At 51.7% G+C, this 19,656-nt stretch overlaps 1 protein-coding gene across 2 annotated transcripts; it reads right to left on the reverse strand.

The window, feature by feature from the left end:
- Window positions 1-3,608: 3,608 nt before the first annotated feature.
- MLN (motilin) lies at window positions 3,609-13,035 on the reverse strand. Of its 2 annotated transcripts, XM_019738779.2 has the most exons (5): window positions 12,470-13,035; window positions 9,918-10,041; window positions 7,963-8,079; window positions 4,528-4,636; window positions 3,609-3,767 (listed from the first exon to the last, which is right to left on the reverse strand). In XM_019738779.2, the coding sequence occupies exons 2-5, from the start codon at window positions 10,032-10,034 to the stop codon at window positions 3,757-3,759; spliced, it is 354 nt and encodes a 117-aa protein (XP_019594338.1). In that variant the 5' UTR covers window positions 10,035-10,041; window positions 12,470-13,035; the 3' UTR covers window positions 3,609-3,756. The 2 variants fall into 2 exon arrangements, with proteins under 2 accessions (XP_019594338.1, XP_074188911.1); XM_074332810.1 differs by lacking the exon at window positions 3,609-3,767 and having other exon boundaries at window positions 4,062-4,636; window positions 12,470-12,758.
- Between the last annotated feature and the right edge of the window lie 6,621 nt (window positions 13,036-19,656).

Here is a 19,656-nt window from a genome sequence, read left to right on the forward strand (position 1 = left end):
CACCCCGACCCCCATGGTCCACCCTTCTGCCTCCCCGGTGGCTTGTCTGCTGTGTCCAGCAGGCTTTTGGTGTGGTGTGCCACCACTTAGAACAGGTTTGCTGCTCAGTGCTTTCCTTCCCCACTCCCTCCAAGAAGAAACCTCACAATCTGATTGAGAAAGTCAGAAAAAAACCTCACATATCAGTCTTTCCTCCCAGGTCTCGGCCTTCCCATGTTCCTTCTGAACTTCCTGCTCCAGTCCCGCCCCCTCCCTGGATGACTAACCTCTCTGGGTCCTCCATCAACAGCCTCTGTCCCCAAAGCCATTTCACTTGCTTTAGTGCAATCGGCTTGTTGCTGTTCGCTTTCCTCCATCTAGCCGTCGCCATACTTCCTTCGCTGACCCTTGTGTTCTCCCAACCCAGGCCTCAGTGCTTCTTTGCCATCACTGCCCCATGGGGAAGAGGGGCTGTGCATGAGGCCCTTGAGGCCCTTCTCAGAGTCTGCCTTTCTGTGTCCTCATTCTGGTTCTTCAACCGGGCCTGTTCAGGAGGAGAACCCATATTTTAGAGAAAAGGGCAACATTGCAAAGTCAACATCCACCCTGACCACTCTCGTTTCTCATCGCTGTGTTGTGATTTTTTTTGTTAAGGTGAGCAGCTCAGGCTGCGGTCGGGCTTCCTGATTTATTAAAGACAAAAGAGGAAAAACAAGCTCCAGTGTCTAAATCTACTTAGTAACCACATCCACACATTTAGCAGAGGTGAGGGGCTGCTGGGAGGACGCTCTGGCTTCCCAGAGGGCTGCCACGCTGCCTGCCGTCCAGTTGACCTCTCGCTGTCTCAGAAGAGCCTTATAATAATAACAGCCATAAATCTTTCAGTGGGTTCCATTCTCCTCCTCCTGCTGCAAAGCCCTGCACACATTTGTCAGGTCCTTAAAGACGCTCAGGGACCATGGACTTGTCCTTGATCCACCCCGTCACCAGCCTCGTGGGTCCCTCAGCTATTCTGGGCTTCCTTCAAACCATGTCATGCCTGGCGTCACACTGTGGGGCGGGGGCACTGGGAGAGTGTGGCTGGAAAGGGGGGACAATATGGGTGCCATTTTGGGCTCAGATTTTGATTGCAATGGCCCCAGCACTGCCCAACATCTTGTTGCGTCATTTCTGTGTCGTGGAAGAGAAGGGTCACCCTTCCCATCGCTCTAGGTCAATGAAGGGGCAAAGAGAGTCACAGCAAAATGCTAGAACGGGCTTAATGGGCAGTTTTGTCACCTGCTTTTCAGAATCAACAGAAAATGAAACAAAACTCTCACTCTCTTGGCCACTCACACACTTTGATGTCTGTGGGTAAGAGTTCCTTAAGAGGCATGGAATACATCCCCCAATGTCAATATCGAATTGTGTATGAAGAAAAATGTAATGCTTTCAGAGCACTTTCTTTTGGACATTGTCCATGATTAGATTATACTAAATTACAGAGTACAGATATCAGGCAATTAGTATTTGCTTTTAACTATTCAATTTCATGGCAAATCCACATAGCTCAGTAATTATAAAATCACACGAATGTGGCTACTGAGAATATGCCTCATCCTCTCCATCTTGTGCGGCTAGGTTGCCCTATAATTACCTGTGGTCCTGGTAAGTGTAAAGTACATTCCAAATGAAGACGGGTAATCTATAACTCTCCGTAATTGCCAGGTATCTGGAGAGATTCTTGCAGATTTTGCTGGATAAACCTCAGCGCGGTGAGGAAGAGCCCATCCTCATCGGACTGGGTCCCCTGGGCCCTCCCCATCTCTGACCCTGGCTGGGTCGTGGCCCAGGCATTCTGTGACTTTAAGCAAGAATGTGTGTGTCTCGTCTTTCTTCTGTTTTGTGAAAACCTGGTCATTTTCTCTTGGCTTAGCTCACAGAATCCTCTGCAACCTTCCCCCCAATTTTAATTTCTTCCAGGGCTGTACAGGTCCTGTAAGCAATAGAGTCTGCTGTCCTAGAAACTGGAGGAGCTCGTTGGAGGAAAAGAATTATTTGAGCTGATTGTGAGAAATCGAACAGTGGCAGAAGGAGGAAAAGGAGAGAAGAAAGGAGCCGACACATCTAAACCGGGCCCGGGGCACTGTGCATACAGATGCCGGTGGTGGCTGGGTCCCTGTTGTGGCTCATTACTGAGAAACACATCAGAGGCCACGGGGCGAGGGTCGGGACAAGCCGGCTGCAGCGCTGAGCTTTGAACAGGGCTGTTCTGCAGAACAGGCAGCACCCTCACACTTTCCAGGAGCTGTGGTTGCTGAGCCAATTCCCATTAAAAAAGATGGAGACCACCTGGGGCGAATTCGCTTAGGGGTCTCATTTCCCTGCATGGCACCTATTTCAACACTGCTCTATAAACCCAGGATTCTAAAGAAAATTCCCCAAAGGGTGCTGGGACCCCTGCCCCAGAAATGGGCACCCCCTGCTGGTGACGGGTGAAGGTGGTCTCACTGTAGGGGCAGGTCAGAGCAGAGTGGGGAAAAGAAATTAAATCTGTCTTCCACATGGAAACAGTCAGCATTTTGTTTTTCTGCTTCTTGGAGTGCATTACAGATAATGGCGTGACAGGCATGGGGGAAACTGGGAAGGACCAGGAGTCCTGGATTCAATTTCTCCCAGTCGCATGCTTTATAGATCCCGGTGTCTTTTCCTCCTTTCTCTCCTGCACGCCCCACGCAGCCCTCTCTCCATTTATTACTGGGCGTCTTGGCAGCATTTCCCGGGCACCTGCAGCTGTGCTTGGGTTGATTAGTACGTGCATTGGAAACTGAAAGTGCAGCATGTGAGTGGGACCTGGGTGCTATGGAAAGCTTGGGGGTTCCTCAGCTTTCAGAGCACCCCAAAGGAGGGTCCTTTTTAAGGGGTGGGCTCTTCTTTTCCGGTAGCTATCTGCAGTTAAGCCCCCGCGGTGGTTGGATGGGTGGAAACATGGAACGGGCACTGTGTCTAATTGCTGGTAACCTATGGTTCCTATACAGCCCTAGCTTATAAATAAATGAACATTCATTAATGTAAAGTTAAATTAAAAACTGAAAATTCCCATCCAGTTTTGTTTAGAAGGCAGAAATAAGTGAGTTGGCTGTGTAATTTTGCTGCAGATACTGGAGCACGTAGTTATAAGGTGATGATAATTTGCTCTTTGCTGGTGCCTTGGTCCCCACATTTCAAGGCGGATATTACCACCTTGCTTTTGCAAGGGTTCATTGAGGTTAAAGGGCTAGCTGGCAGTTGCTCAGCAAGGGGTTGAGAGCAGAAGCCTTAAAACGCTCTGGCCCATTAGACCTCAAGCGCGCTGGTAGACCGCAAATGGACCAGGATTCAGGAGACCTGACTTCAGTCCTCGCTCTGCCATTGAGTGTGGACAAAACTATGCTGCCTCAGTTTCCTCACCAATGACAGAAGGGCCAGTGCAAATCTTCCAATTCTGTGGGTCCGAATATTTGAACATAAAATTTACAAAACGTACACAGTTGGCTAACGTATGCACCACTTATGGCCAAACTCCCTCTGAGCTGTATTTTCCCCCCTTTATGGCATGACTTGAGTTTGACCTTTGGAAATTAAGATATTAAATAAAAGAGTCATTGCTATATATTTTACATTTTATTTGCTGGAGGGGGATTTGCTTAGGAGAGGGTGTCTTCCTTCCAAGCCCAGCTGATGGGCCATGCAGACTTCGGGGCTTCCATGAGTGGGAGGGGGCTCCCAGTTCTGGCACCTTCTTCCAGGAGTGGGCTGTCACTTGGCTGCTGGAGAAAAGCAGAGATTTGCAGCTCAGTAGTGTCAGCAGGTCCGCTTAGGAGCTTATGAAACCACCTTCTAAAACTGCCTGCAGGTCCAAGGGAGGAGGGGCACCCAGCAGGGGCAGGTTTTACCAGGTTTCTGGAAACTTTACCTCTAGCTTTCTCTGTAGCCTGGGGCAAGTCATTTAACCTCCCAGTTTCTCCACCTCCAGCACTTCCTCCCTGCCCTTCTCTCCTCCTGGGGACTGACTGTGAGAAGTAATTAGTGGCTGTTTGTCATCCAAGACCTACCTTTGCACAAGTAACTCGGACAGACCTTGAACTGGGCAAGGCCAAGTGGGGCTAAGAACTTCAACGTGCAGAATGATGAAAAAATGCAGCCTTTGTGGCCCCACTGCCCCAGGGTTTCCTTCAGTGGTGTTTTGGGAGGGTCATTCATTTTAGCCCTCTGCCAGAAAGGTGTTTGAGAAACAGGCCTGAGCCATCCAAGCAGGGCCTTGAGATGCCCCTGGCTGGGGAACGGGGTGCCTTGGGCACCAGCACCCATGCAAGCCAGCCTGTCTGTGATTAGGCTCAGAGACCTAGGGCAGGGGGTGGGACGTGGGGTGGGAGACACACTTGCAGGATAGGACATTTTCTCAAGTGCAAAGCAGAAAAACAAATTGCCGTTCCCAAACCCTGCTCGGACGGATTCGCTCCTGGAATATTAACACTGCAGTGGGTGGAGGCCAGGCCCCAGCTGCAGTGACACCTGCCCTCCCCTTACCGTTCTGGGTGGACAACAGCACGTCACTCAGCAGCCCTTCCAGGGCGGCCCGGTACTTTTCCAGCTGCCTGGAGTTCATCCTCATTCCAATTTCCACAGGAGCAGTCAGCTGTGAAATAAGGCAGAGTTAACAAGAGGGGAGAGGCACCGAGTGCCATTAACCCCTGGGTGCCCCACAGGTGGCTGGGAACAACACACTCTGCTGGCTCCACATTCCCTGCTCCTCTGGGATCCTCTGGGCTTCTAGGGCCAGATGGGAATTCTGGCACCCCCCCCGTCCCCCCCCCCAGTTCTAACCAGGGGGCTGGATCCTGGAAGTCCCTGAGACCTGCTGGGAGGAGGACCAAAAAACCTCCTCTGGTGGGGAAGGTGGGATGGGAGGGGTGAGGTTGGTGGAACCCCCCTGGCTTTTCTCACTGCCCCCTTGTCCTGAATAATGATAGCTAACACTGCGGAGCCTCAGCACACTCCAGGTGTCATCCTAAATGCTTTAGTGTATTAAGCCTCTCAATAACCCTATGATGTAGAGACTATTAGTGTTTCCATTTTGCAGATGAGGAAACTGAGGACAAAGTGGTTAAATAACTTGCTGAAGGCCACACAGATACTAAGTAAGAGAGGAAAAAAAGGTACACCCAGGGGGCCTGTCTCCAGGGTCTGTGTCAGAGACCACCAGGCTACACTGTAGGGTCTCAGGCTATAAGTGAGACCCTAGAGGACCTGTCTGGAGGGTCGCCACCAAAAGACGTTGCAGCAGAGCCAGGGGCACTGATTGGTCTCACTTCCTGGGAGCTTCCTGGTTCAGTGGTTTTGTTGCAGGTAGGCTAGCCCTGATGGCCTTCTCCCAGGCCTGCTCCCTACTTCCCACCAGGCGCCCTGTCGGTGGAAAATGGGCTCTAGATGCCTGAAGGGCAACCTTAGGTGTGCTTCTGTGGGGTCCGGGTCTCAGCCTGGCCTATGCCATTCCCTTGCTGTGGCTATGCCTTTCTCTAGGCCTCAGTTTCCTCCTGGCCTGCATAGCATGGTTCTAGGGAGATGGAGAGGGGATGAGAGGTGCCACACCCTAAGCCTCCCGAGATGTTACCTTGGATGAAACGTGCAAGCAGGGCCTTAATCTCTGCCTCAGGAGCATGTTAAGGGCAGTTCTGAGCCAGTTCCCCCTTTGCCAGCTGGAGGCTCACTCCCAGCTCTCTTCTCAAGAGCCAGGGTAGCATGTGGGAGGGAAGGAGCCCCCACCCAGTGTGGTCACAGCACCAGATCACTCTCTCTCACACGTCCAACCTCACTGCTATGGGCAGCGTGCTGCGGCAACCTGAGGATGTGGCAAGATCGCTGGCCGTGTCCCGTGGGAGGCAGGAGGCACAGAGTCCAGCTAGGTGCTACCCTGACCTCGGTGTGACCTTGGCAAGGTCCTCACTCTCTAGATATCAGTGCCCCCGCCAGGCCCCTGACAGGAAGTGCCTCACGCTCAGCCTGAGGCCTCTCCCTTGTCTCTACCCGCCCGCTGGATGATCTCACCCTATCTTGGCTTGAAATTCCATCTGATTGCTGATGACTCCCACATTTGTGTCCAGCCCTAACTTCTCCTGAAGTCCAGACTTGTGTGTCCACCTGCCTTTGCAAGGTCTCCGCCTGGATGCCCAGCAGGCTCCTCACCGTCCGCAGTTCCAGCCTCACCTCCTGATTGTCCTCTTGTCAACCTGCAGCCACCACAGGCTTCACCGTCTCAGGAAGTAGCCAGTCATCCTCCCAGGGTTTCGGCCAAAAGCCTCACAGTCAGCTTGTACTTTTCTCTATTCACATCCTATATCTGTTCTTTCAGAAAGTCCTGTGGTCTTCTACCGCCAAAATATTTCCAGAATCCTACCAATTTGCTCTGCCTCCATGTCATGCCGGGTGTCATGTGGGGTCTCAGCTCCCGCTCCCCACATAAGAACGCAGGACATGGTGAGGCCAAAAAGGAACACCCACGGAGCCATAGATAGGGGAGTCATACCACTGCAGTCTCACTGGAGGCTTGGTTGGAGACACAGGAGGCAGGAGCCACACGATCCGCAACCTGCCGTCCACTTCTTTCTCTCTGCCAACCAACCTCACTTGCTAGCTGCAATCCGCCGTGCTAACTGCAATCTGAGCTTGCTAGCTCAGCCACCACCTTCTTGCTAGCTCCCATTTTCTGCTAGCGTAGCCACGGCAGTTATGTTAGTGGCCAATGGCTCACTGGTTACAGCTGACGGCCAACTAGCCACAGCTGATGGCCATCCAATCACAGTTGATGGCCACTTACTACCCGAGTAAGCACCTTTCCATGTGAGGCCAAGAGCCTGGAAACTGCCCTCCTGACTCTGTCCCCACACTCCACCTTGGCCACCTGGGCTGAGTCTCTCTGTCTCTCTCTGTGTCTCTCTCTGTCTCTGTCTCTGTCTCTCTCTCTCTCTCTCTCTCACACACACACACACACACACCAGCAGCCTCCGCAGTGGTCTCCCTAATTCTGCCTTTGCCCCTTCAACCTGTTCTCAACACAGAAGCTGGGGAGACTCTTTTAAATGTAAACCAGATCATGTCCTTCCTCTGCTCAAAGCCCCTAAAGGCCCCAGTCAACAGAGTGAAAGCCAAGTCCAAACGATGGCCTATGAAGTCCACATTCCTGCCTCACCTCCCATTCTCTCCCCTTAATCCCTCTGCTCCAGCCCCTCTGGCCTCCTCACTGTTCCCTGAATACACCAGGCCCACTCCTGTCTCAGGGCCTTTGCACTGGCTATTCCTTCTGCCTGGAATGCTCTTCCCAAAAACATTCTTATGGTTCACTCTCTCATTCTCTTCAGCTCGTTGCACTAATACCATCTACTCATGAAGCTCTAATCACCCTATTTAAAATCGCAACCAACCCCATCTGCTTTCCCTGCTTTATTTTCCTCCACAGCACCTATCACTACCTGCTATACTACAAAGTTTGCTTATTTATCCTGTTTTTCATGTGTTGCCCATCCTTCCAGTATCTTGTTTGTGGTCCCCCCGCTGGAATGTGAGCACCAGGAGGGCAGAGGATTTGTCGGTTTTGTTCACCACTCTATCTCCAGGGCCTGCAACTGTGCCACATACATAGCAGGGCCCAGTGAGTATTCATCACCTGAAGGAAGGGCTCCTCCTCATCATTCAGGTTTCAGCAAATGTCACCTCCTCCAAGAGGCCTTCCCTGACCCCTCCCCCACCCAAAGCAGTGCCCCCAAATCCCACCCCATCACTTTCTATCAAACCTCCCTATTTGGTACTAAAATGGTTTATTGTCTCATTGTTGGTAGGTCTATCTCTCCCTCCTAGGGTGGAGTTTGTTGCCTGAATGGCTGGCTCACTGCTGCACCCAGGCACATTCTCTGGCTGGCTCGGGGAACCTGCATTAGGTTTCTTTGCACTGTGCCCCCCTTTGCTTACCTTGATAACTAGGTTTTCTCCCTCCTCTGTGGGCTCTGCGGGGTCCAGAGAACCCACCTCTTCAGACCTCTGCTGTTCACTCAGGGATTTCTTTTGCCCTTTGTTCCGCTCCTTTTCCTAGGGGCAGAGCATAAAATTGCACAAAACCTGGCTTCCCTCAACTCACCCAGATGCCCCTGGCCTGTTTCTGCCCAGGATGCCATCTGGCCTGAGCTCCCCACAGGCCACAAGAGCCCCTTCTCCCCAGGTGCCTCCTGCACGAGGAGTCCAGGAGTCGTAGCCACCCAGTGGCCTAATGGTCCTCGGAGTAGCCCACACACAGCTTAACTTAAAGAGGAATCTGTTCCTTTGAAGTTCAAACGTTGCACCCAGATTGTTACTGTTAATTAAGTTAAAATGCTGAAAATAATGGCCTTTTTCATGCATATTAAGTGTGAAAATGTGTTTTTCTTAGCAGAGAGCCTATAAGAAAGGTGACAAGACACTCTAGCCTGCAAGGGTGCCATGTGGAGTGGCCTGGAAACTGGAGTGCTTGGGAGGTGATTTATAAAAGGCAAGACAGGGAGATGAATTATGGGGGAAGGAGTTTGCAGCTTCTTCATAAAAACCCCGGAGCCTGGCAATTACAGGGAGCAAAACCATAGAGCAGATTAATGCAAAATGTCCTTCGACTGCCATTTTGCTAGTTTATACTCTACTGAGTTTGCCTATTTCTGTCCCGTCCCAAATCTTGCCTGGCATCCTGCTTGCCAGTTCCCCCAGCACTGAGATCAGATACACCACTTTCCTTTAGTTTCTTCAATGACACTCTTGGGATTCAGCTCTGGGCCTGCCCTGAGGTGTGGTGATTCTAGAACAACTGATTGTCTTTTCTGGAGAGAGAGCCAGTGATGGAGGAAGGTATGTTTAGGGGGCCTGCTGCTTCTTCTCCATCTGTTCTCATGTCTGTCCCTGAGGAAGGGGAGCTGGGTCCAGCCTTGCCTTTGCAAGGGACACTGTTTAGTGGGTATATGGATGCTTGCCCTGGACAGAGGGTGTAGACACAGAAGCCAGACCGCAGAGTCATATGACCTCCCAGAGAACTGCCCCTATTAGAGACTTGCCCTCGGACTGGTGGGACATGGAACTCCATTTCTTCATCTCCCCACGTAAAAGAGAGAAACCAGTGTTAGCACAGACACTCAGAACCCCTGGCATCTAAAAAGTCACAGGGAGTCCAGTTTTCCTCAGGCCCCGCTGCCTGGTTCGGTTCAGCCTGCCTTATTTCCTCCTGGGCTCTAAAGAGAAGGAGGCTTTGGCCGCTGCTACACAGAAAGCCCCCTTCTCTCCCACCCTGGATGTCTGCTCCCACCCGTGCCTCCCTCTCTCCTGCTCTCTCAAGGCCCCAGCTCAGGCTTCACCTTTTCCCTGTAGGCTCCCGAACAGGTGCCAGCCCACAGTGACTGCTCCCTCCTCTGAACTCAGCGCTTACCATCAGCATCACTTATTGTGCAATTAATCATCCCCTGCCTTGTGACATCTCCCTTTTGTCTTTTATTGTTAGTGAATTTTTCATATGTTTGTGTCTTGACTCCCGAGCCTGCTCCTTGAAGATGGGAGGTTCTTAAATTTCCTTGTATGTCTGGCTTCTCACTCAGATGCTCAGCAAATATTTATTGACTTGTTAATTGAAAATTTCCTCTGAAGGATGGGCAAAGGTGGGCAAAGATATCACTCCACTGACAACTTTGAGTGGCACTCATGAAATGGTGGAGGTGGCCACGAAGACAGCTGAAGTCTGAGGTCATCTTGGGTCCAGGTCCTTCATGCCGTTCTCAGTGTCCCTGGCATAGTTGATTAAATGTAGGTTTATAGAAGTGACACTTGTGCCTTAGAAAAACTCACACCACTTCAGTGCTGAGCAGGGCTCTGAGTCACCTGGGCCACCCTGGGGAGGTGGGCAGCAGATTTCTTACCTGCATCCTCTGGAATTCGCTGTAGGTGAAAATGGGAACGAAGGCTTCTGTCTGGGAGGCCAGCATCGTGGCGACATGAACCAGCAGCAGGGTAGCCACGGCTTTGCGGGACACCATCTTGGAGCTGGACAAAGACAGAGAGTTCCTGTCCTGAAGTTTAGGGCACAGGGATGGATCGCTGCATGGGAGGCAGGAGCCCTCAGCTCTGGTCCATGCTCCACTTGTGGCTGTGTGATCTTGAGCAAGCTCCTTAGCCTCTCTGGACGTGGACCTGGTATGGGGCTTTACTGGATGAGCTCAGAGACCCCATTCTACCCCAGAGCCATGAGAGCTGACCCAGCACCTGGGAGAGGCCGCCTGGCCCCCTGCCACACACCAGGGAAGAATCATTCCACTTATTAGCTCTCCTCTTTGTTATAGGTGAGTTCTGCTGAGGTCAGCTGGGCTCCCAAAGTGGGAGGGACCTCATGTATCAGAGAAAAACTCCTAGATTATCAACAGAACTATGCCCCAAGATCCAGGGAGCCTGCCCTGCTCCCTGAGCCAATTAGGATGTTGAAAGGGACGGACCTAGGCCCAGAAGACCCTGACTCTACTTGTGAGCACCAGGCTAAGACCCCGGGTCTAGAGGGAAAAGGACTGAGACCCTCTGCCCATGTGGAGACAGAGCCAGAAGGCAAACTTCAGTGTGGAGCAGCGTTCAAGACCTGGGAGTGGGGTCCCCAGTGCTCTGGGGCCAGCACTGGCTCTGGAACAAACCCCTCCCCATCTCCAGCAAATCTAGTGGCCTGTTAGCTGCCATGCAGAAACAACAGGGGCACCTCGTCCCTGCAATCCCCCCCCTCCCACCTCACCATGTCATGAGTGCTGGCCCTCTGCATCCCAGGAAGTAGGTATGTCTGGAATGGCGGGCAGGAAGGTGGGCTGCAGAGACCTGACAGGAAGCAGTGGGCATGGTGACAGCAGGAGTGCAGAGACGTGAGAAGGGGTCAGGATGGGGAGGAGGGCGTGGCCTGCTGGGTGCCAGCCTCGGTTGATTCCTTACACTAGTGCCCAGTGTCCCATTCCGAGTCCCCTCCCACAGGATCCTCATGCCCCTGGGAGCAGGTGTGATCCGGGGAAGGGGGGAGGGACTCATTCACAGGCAGAGGTGGCTGTGCTTTTCCCAATACCCCACCATATGTTGCCGCTGGCCACACGAGGCGGTGAAGGGCATCGCAGGGGGCAGGCCTGCTCAGTGTATCTCGGGCACCAACATTCCTATGCTGGGTGGGCTGCTGAGCCCAGGGGCCAGGCCCCCAGAGCAGGGAGGGACCAGGGGTAGCCTCTCCTGTAGCAGGCATGGGGTTGTTACAGGGGTTCAGATAAAGAGCATCCGGGGTCAACTTGAGCCTCCCACAGGATCCAGTTGCATAGGAGAGGGTCCTGCCTAAGCGGGCCTCCCCGTTCTCTGCAGGTCCGGCCCTGACGCTCACTTTGGAGAGAATCTGCCAAGGCTGTGTCCTGCTTCTCTGCCAGGACCTGTCTCTGTCATCTGAAGCCACCTCTACTCAACAGTACCCTCTGCCTTCTTGCTTTCCTGTGGCCCCATCCTACTTTTTCTCCCCATCTTGATAAAACTTCACAAACAAGAGCATGAGAGCTCAGACAGCTCCCATCCAGCTGCACACAAATTCCAGGGGGTTGGGAAGGACTGTCCACTCACAGAAAACCACCTCTTGGACGCCGAGGTCCTGTACAGAGTCCTGGAAGGATCTTGAGGGGACAGAGAGCGGGTGGGGGTGGGAAGCTCTGAATCACTGCTCCTCCCCTCTGTTCCTGTCCTTCCCCTGGGGCCCCACTTTCCCTCCCAGTGGAGACACATGTGTCACATTTATGACATCCCATTTCCTTCACGGAGTCGCTATGGATCCCTTTGTATTCTGGTGTTGGCATTTAATTCACTCCATAAGAATCAATAAAACTTGAAATAAAAAAAGGCAAAAGCCAATTGCTGCTCATTTTCTTGATCCAACTGGCAGTCAACATATCACCTACATTCATTTGCGTTCCGGGGAGCTCAGAGTGGGAGAGAGCTTCTCACAATGTGGTGAGGTGCTAACTTCCCGTTCTATCACTGGGGACGGGCTCCAGCTCGGAGAGTGCCAAGCCTGGGGGATCTTGCTGAGCTATGTAATCTCCCTAGGGACCAGCTTTTCGCCTTAACTTTCCAGAGCAAAGCTTGCATGCCAAGTGGGGTCCCTGCTGAGCTCTGGCTTGGGTTTCTGGCCTGCAGTCGATGGCACCGCCCATCCAAACAGCCTCTCTGTTGCCAGCCATTGCACTCACCTGCTGCCCCCACAGCCTCCACACCTCAGGGCAGCCCTGTAGCTGCTTACTATGAGCGGCTTTAGCCTGCTCTTCTGGGGATCAGCCTGGGGCCCTCGGGAGCACAGCTGAGTATTTGACGATGACAGAGGGACATCGGAGCCAGTCAGCTCACACCAAACCACTCTGCCTTGGGGCTCCATGCTGACCACCTCTCCCACCCGCTTTCTTCTATGGCTACTCACAGTGTGACCGTGGTCTGCGTGGGCCTGGCGGAGTCTCTCTCTGCTTGTCCTCTGGTGTCTGGCTGCTCTGACAGGCCCTTATATACCTGTGGTCTTCCCTTTGGAGCCCATTAAGCTTTGGCCACACCTTTGGGGGCTCTGGCTGGGGAGTCTGAATTCTTGGAGCTCGTGGAAACAATGGGCTGGGCCTGCAATGCTATGGACTTTCTGGGGCTTTCCTGGAAAGCCTCTTCCTCACGCGACAGACAGGGTTTGGTGGCGGCCAGCCCCCCACCCCGACTCCTGTCCACTTAGAACTCAGCTGCCGCTCAGAGGGTCATTTTAATGAAAACACTTTCTTTTTTGTTACTTAAATATATGATGTTGTTGAGTATCTCCAGGCCGGCTCAGTGATCAGATTCTCTGTCAGCCTGTCAGAGTGCTGTATTAGGAAGATAACTCGTCTTCAGTCTTCCCCCGAAGCTCCTCATGAAAGAAACGCTCAGGAGTGCATGGCAGCGTTTCAATCGATTAATGAAAAGAAAATGACAGCCCAGATCCAGGGCTGGGGAGCACCAGAGGCTCTGTGGGAGCCAAGGAAAGGCGGAAGGTGTGTCGTATGGAAGGTTTATAGGTCTGTAGCCTACGTGGGGAGACAGGACACATAAGCAGGAACCGTTTCGTGGTAATTGTATAAATGGTAAATTTAAAGCTGCAAAGAGGGACAAGGTGAATGCGCTGTGGAGTCCGATGGGGCTTGCTGGCCGGTACCGTGTCCAGTGGGACCTCCAGCACCACTCAGGGAAGGCTTTACATTCACGTTCTAATTAAATCTAAGCAACCCCATGAGGTGTGTGCTCTTGTTTCCCCCCATTTTACAGATAAGGAGACTGAGGCACAATTAAATCGCTCCTCTGTGACCCACAGCAAAGTCTCTTCATACAAGGCTCAAGGCTGGACATGGAAGGCTTGGTCTGCACCACGGGCTCCTTCGTTGGGACACATAAACGAAATCCAGCTCAGCACCATCTTTATATAGCTTGTGAGCTTGGAGTAGTTTTTACATTTTTTATATAATTCAAAATATCAAAAGAAGAATACTATTTAATGACATGTGAATTTAGATGAAATTCAAATTTCTGTGTCCATAAATAAATAAGGCTTTATTAGAATACTCTCATTCATTTGTGCATTGTCTATGGCTGCTTTTGGGCTACAACAGCAGAATTGAAGAGTTGTGACAGAGACATGAAGCCCCACAGAGCTGAAAATATTTATTGTCAGGACTTTATAGAAAAAGTTTGCTGACCCCTGATCTTCACAGTGTCTGCAGAGTGGAAGGTACTTGAGATATAATAAATAATAGCCAGACATGACACATATCACACATATTTTAAAGTCTCACAACAACCCTATGAGGTTGGTGTGGCTATTATCCCATTTTACAGGTGGGAAAACTGAGGTGAAACAACTGGCTCTAGGTCACATGGCTTTTAAAATGGACTGGCCATTTCTTTCAAACTCAGGAGTCTGGCTTTAGGATCCACTATGCTCTTTTGCCTTCCAGCCTTTGATGAGTGAGTGCCTGGATGTCTCTGCTGGAGAAGGCCCTTAACATGGCCTGGTACAAATTCTACAAACCTGCCACACTCCCTAAGCCATTCCCTGGTAAGGTATCTGAGCATGATGTGTCTGAGCTGACCAACTGGACAAACATGGTTGTTCTCGTGTGTTCTTAGGTTTGGGGAGTCCAGACCTGGAGCCGGAAGGACTGCAGAGGGCAGGGCCAGACCACCCGCCAAGCACAGGGGGAAATTCGGCTGCTACCTGCCACCCCTCCCAGCCAGCGCTCTGATGTGCGTGTCCTGACTGCTGGACCAGCCTGGGCTCTGGTCCAGAGACACCTTCAAAGACACTGTCTGAGAAATGACTAGGAGACAGGCCTGCCATGAGGCATGAGAGAAGGGAAGTGCTGGAAACAGTAAATAACCTGAGATCAATTTTCTGGGCACGAATAACATTATCCTGGCTCTGTCCTGTGATTCGGCACTCCCGATCCGGGCACTTTGCAGTATTGCGGTATGACGGCTGCAGTTTGGTGCAGAAGGCAGGCAGATCAGCGTTCACAATGGGCTACTCCTGGTAATGCCGGGGACTGCAGGCTAATGGGGCTCGCCGTCTGCCGTGGGGTCACAGACGGCGGCAGCAGGGATGGAGCGGCCTCTCCTTTGTGACCTTCTTGGCTGCAAGTCTTGTGGGTCGGCCCTTCAGGACCCGTCTCACCAGGGGCGTGTCTTCTCTCCCCGTCTGTCAGGTGTCCTGGTCCTCAATGTGTATTTTCCATGGCCACGGTTAGTGCTTCAGAAATGGAGAGACGGTGGCTAAGAAGCCTAATCACCACTACTTTGTCTTTACCGGGCACACCATCTTTCCGTACACATGCTCAATTAGTGGCTATTTCTCCCGCTAGAAATTGGACAAAAGAGTAAAAGGGAGGCATCATCTGATGTTCTTCATTATCCGCGGTGTGCAGTGGCTGAGGCAGCAGGGAGGCATAAGACCTAACCCAAGTCTGGGAAAGGAAGTTTACAAAACTCAGAGGACACGACTCAGACCACATGTGGGCACTTGAGTGCCTCTTACCCCATGACGGGCCAAGCTATTAGCAGCTGAGCTCTCCTCGTGACCTTGAAAATATTGTTTGCTGGCCATAACATCTTCATTAATGGCCTGGAACAGGGAGGCAAAGGCGTGTTAATCAAATTTGCAGATGATACTAAATTGGGAGATGTAGCAAACATCAGGCAGGACAGAGACCTAATGCAAGCAGACACGGGAGCTTCGAACTACCAACCGGACACGGCCCAGGTGAGCTGCTGGACAGGTGTCGCCAAGGCCCGGAGGACACGGGATAGAGGATGTGGGTGGCAGGCGGGGGCCAGCAGGAAGGAAAGCGCAACTGTGGGCACCTGGTGGGGAGGCCCCATGGCTCCCACACTATTTTCCACATGGCTCCCTCCGAGAGACAGACCATGGTGGCGAGAGGAAGACAACATTCAGATGAGATGAAAGAGCTCAGGGATTGCCAGGCGTGTCAAAGCTTAAGGTGTAAAAATGAAAAATGAAAGATTTCAAAAGGTCGGCTTGCCCAGAACTCTGGTTAAGAATTAAATGCACATCGCTGACGTTAAGCAAAGGCCAAGGAGAGGCAAAGAACCCAGCTTCTCAAGTGCAGAGCAGTGGGGGAGGGGCGGAGAGCTGTTGCTCTGCCTATGGTTTCAAGCCCTTGGTGTATCTCATAGAGCTAGAGGCATGCAACTGGGCTCAGGAGCAAAAATATTAGGTGATGGTGACGGCATTTAAAACTAGGGCAAGCAAAGCACTGAGATGTATTTTAGGCAACAACTGTGTCCTGGCCCAGGGGACACAGGCTTGGGGACCTGTGAGGTATTTTTATTCTTTTCCTTCTGTGGCTCAGGGTCTTTTTCCAGAATTCACAGGTGACTAATTAAGAAGTGATACAGCAGAAACTGTCATGCCCCAAGAGCCCCTGGTATGGGAATAGTGCAAGTAGAAAGGAAAAACACACAAACGCAGAGAGGGTCCACCCAGCACTAATTTCCAATTAGTTGAGCTTCTTGTTTGTGTGTTACAGCTGCTACTCGAATTGACATTCCTGCATCTCCGATTTCCTGTTGAGTACATTCAATGCTCACCGGCAACCTGGACCCGCAACAATCCAATAAAATGCTCTCCTTTTCTTTTCAGCCTCATGGACTATTGACAGTGTGCACAGAACTTGGGGACTTGGCTGAGTTTTACAATAGCATTCCTGCCGACTTCCCGGTCAATACTTCCCCGGGTGGTTAATATACTCCCAGAAATGTCCCAGTCACCAACTTGCTTCTGGGTTCCCTTTGTATTTATGGGGGTTTATCATTAAAGCTGCTGCTATAAAACTTCCAGAAGAGGTCACATAACTTTTTTTCCAGGGACAGGATGTGGGTGCTAAGTGCTGGGTCTGTGGCTGGACTTCAGTGGGATTTGTTTTTTCTGCTCTTTCTGTGAATTGAACTGGTGACACGGGCTCTCCTTTTAATTAAATTTTAAATATATGCACTTATATTTTTATGGAGATGGTGGATGTATGTGAAGAGAAAGCAGATGGCTTTTGAAGTGACGAATTAATTATAAAGAAAGGTTGGCCCCTTATAAGCCAGAGTCTGTCCTTTCTCTTCACCTCCTCCCTGATCTGAGGACACGAGGTGCTAGAATAAGGAGGCAAGAGCAGCTGACGCATTTTCATAAATGATGTAGGAAGGCTGTGGTCGGGAAAAGTTTGTGCTTTCATGTTTAAGAAGCGGAGAAGTCTTGGTGGAGATTTTCCTCTGTGTGGATGGGAGCCAAAGTAGTTTCAAATGTCAGCCCAGTCCAGGGTAGATTCAGGTGAAGGGAAGCAGCTGTCCAAACTCTTTCTCTTCCATTGCACCAACGAACCTCGGTTGTCCACTTCCCCACATCTGCTTGGGTGCTGGTAGTGGGAGCAGCGGGCCACTTGCAGCCTCTGCCATTGACCATGGTGGCAGTACACCGGCCTCCTTCCCACCAACCTCGTCTGGAGGTGAGTGGCAGGGAAAGAAGGAAGATTCTGTTTCCTTTGAGGTCCAGGGGGAGGGCTGGATGATGGGGTGGTGTCTGGGCAAGTGTGGGGGCAACGGAGTTCACCCAGGAATGGAGGGGGCTTTGTTTGCTGCTCAGGCTTGGTGCTCAGGCCATTCACAGCTGCAGCCCCTTTATAGGTGTCTGGCTGAGCAGAGCCCGGGTCTGCCACCGCTGTGAGCATGCTCCTTATGTCCTTGTGGTCGCTCGTGTGTGCCAAATGGGCAGGTCCTACAACCCCAGTCGGGACAGGAGGGTAAGCTAGTAGAGGCGCAAGCTCATGTTTACACTGCAGGATCCAGGATGCGGGCAAGAGGACTTTGGAGAGAGCGGTGAAGATAGTGGCAAGCCTCGGAGACGCTCACCCAGGTCTAAAACAAGAAGAGCTTTGGGCAGCTCTGAAGATGGGGCCATTAGAGCTCCCCCTCCCCCTCCCCTGGCAGCACCCATCTCTCTTACTCCTTCTCCACTCCCTAGAATAACATTTTTCCTGAAAGAGCAACCAAGTTATTGGGGAACTTTAGCCAAAAACACTGCAGGTCTTTGAGAGAACCCCCTACTTCCCCCCAACCAGGTCTCAGGCAAGAGCCAATCACAGATAATTCATTTAATCATTATTCACCCAGGAACTGTCTTATGAACGTTTGACTGTCAGAACTGAATTCCACCCCAAAGAAAAGCCATCCTCAGAGAAGATTTGCAGTTGTTCTTTGTAAAAAGGAGTGAAAAAAGAGGGAATTTACTTAAAATAGACATGTGTAAGCTCCCAAGGAAGAGGGGGCATAAATTACAAGAACGGCTCCAATCAAACTTGAATCCTCCTGGTTTAGGATTTTACTAAGGAGGCTAGAAGATGAAAGGGAACCAAGTATTCTCACCAACTTCCAAGTCACATCAAGGCAGGCTGCTTGCGACAGGAAGGTTACCTGCAGGAGGGCTTTATTTGATGTGAAAAGGGTTAACATCATTTCAGTAGATTAGAAATTCTCTGGGTCTCTTAGAAGTGAGAAGCAAATTCAGAGCTTTTACATGAAGGAATGTGCATGAGTTCTTTTTACACACTGGAAACAAAAGCGGGGGAAATGGCCAGATGTGCTTTGTGTTTAACACACAGGCTCATGAGGATCTTATGACTTTCATTTTAGGGACGGCTTTGCTGGGTGGTGGGCAGTCATGGGGGGACAGGGTGGGACTATGTTAAACGCTTCAGCCAAAGAACTAGCCAATGAGTAGTTGACAGTCACCTACCCGGTGTTGCTCTGTGTTACGCACTTGGTGTGGGGGGTGGACACTGGTGTCATAGCACAGCCCACCCCTGGAGCAGCTCATGCACTAGTCGAGGACAGCTGAACAGCCCGGAAGCAATACTTCATACAGAGATAGTAGTAAGCTCTGGAGGACTCCAGAGGAGAGAACTGCCTTAGGCCGAGTCATCAGAGGGCTTCCGAGGGGGGTGGGGTGAGAGAGCCGACTTTGGCTATGGGGTGGGAAGGCAAGCAAGCCTCAGAAACCTTGGTTCCCGTGCCACCATTTCCCCCTTTCCGCTTCTCTCTCTTCCCTTGTTGCTGCGTCCCTCTGCCCTCAACACCTCCCCCACACCCCACCTCCACCTTCCCCAGAGGCTGACGACACATTTTAGGCCAGCTGTGTTATAAGATTTTAAGTGACGCTATGACTTTTTAATTCTTGCTTAATTGCCTTCCTATGCAAGGCACTGAGAATGGTTGATTACCAGGCAACTGGGCCTGGTAGTCACAGTCCTTATCCGATGTCCCTTCAAGCTACAATGAAAGGGACATGCTCCCAGGACCTCAAGAGTGGGGTTTTCTTTGGCTGAGCGCCACCCTCTCCCCAGCCTCCAGCAGCAGGCGCCTGCTGGGGCTGCCTGCTGGGGCCCAGGGCGCTGTCCGTGGTGCTGACGGTCCCAGGCCGCCCCAGTTAACCAGGCTCCCCAGCCACCCCCTGGAACTTGGCGGGATGAATAATTTAAATAGATTGACTTGGACATATTTCCCTTTCCCCTAAGGGCAGCAAAACCTCCCCTGATGAGTCTCTGGAATGATTAGCCCTCATTCAAAGGAACTCAGCGGTGAGGGGGTTGGGTGCCTCTGCCAGGAGCTCAGAGAATGAGATTTGGGTGGATGGAGAGAGGATGTGGGCAGGCTCCGCTGGGGCTTTCCTGCTGTGGGTGGCATCCGCTATTAGTTCTCCAGGGAGAGGAGACCTGAAATGAAGAGCCAGGCCTGGCAGCCATGTCCAACCCATCTTCTCTCAGCCTCTGGCCTTGACAGGTCCATCCGAGGGGTCCAGTATGTCTGCTCATCATTTTCCCTCAAAGCTCACGATGACAGGCTCAGCACTGTGCTAAAGAGAAGGGCCCACTTTGGCCTAAGGGACAGATCGCTGCTTAGTGATGCCAGGCCCCCACAGACCCACTCTGACAGATGCTGTGTGGGGACAAGGTGGCTCGTTAGAGGATTAAACAGTCTGGGTGTGGTGGTAACTGCTTGGGGTGAGCAGTGGGCCTTTCCCATCCACTCACAGGCTGC

Source organism: Rhinolophus sinicus, linkage group LG05 (assembly GCF_036562045.2).
Source record: "Rhinolophus sinicus isolate RSC01 linkage group LG05, ASM3656204v1, whole genome shotgun sequence".
NCBI classification, from domain to species: Eukaryota; Metazoa; Chordata; class Mammalia; order Chiroptera; family Rhinolophidae; genus Rhinolophus; species Rhinolophus sinicus.

Excerpts from the sequence above, each read along its gene's own strand:
- MLN (XM_074332810.1), bottom strand. The coding sequence starts at position 10,034 with ATGGTGTCCCGCAAAGCCGTGGCTACCCTGCTGCTGGTTCATGTCGCC. Across the intron at positions 8,080-9,917 it reads GCGAATTCCAGAGGATGCAG|GAAAAGGAGCGGAACAAAGG; the intron begins GTAAGAAATCTG and ends CTCTGCCCCTAG. Across the intron at positions 4,637-7,962 it reads GAGAAAACCTAGTTATCAAG|CTGACTGCTCCTGTGGAAAT; the intron begins GTAAGCAAAGGG and ends CTTATTTCACAG.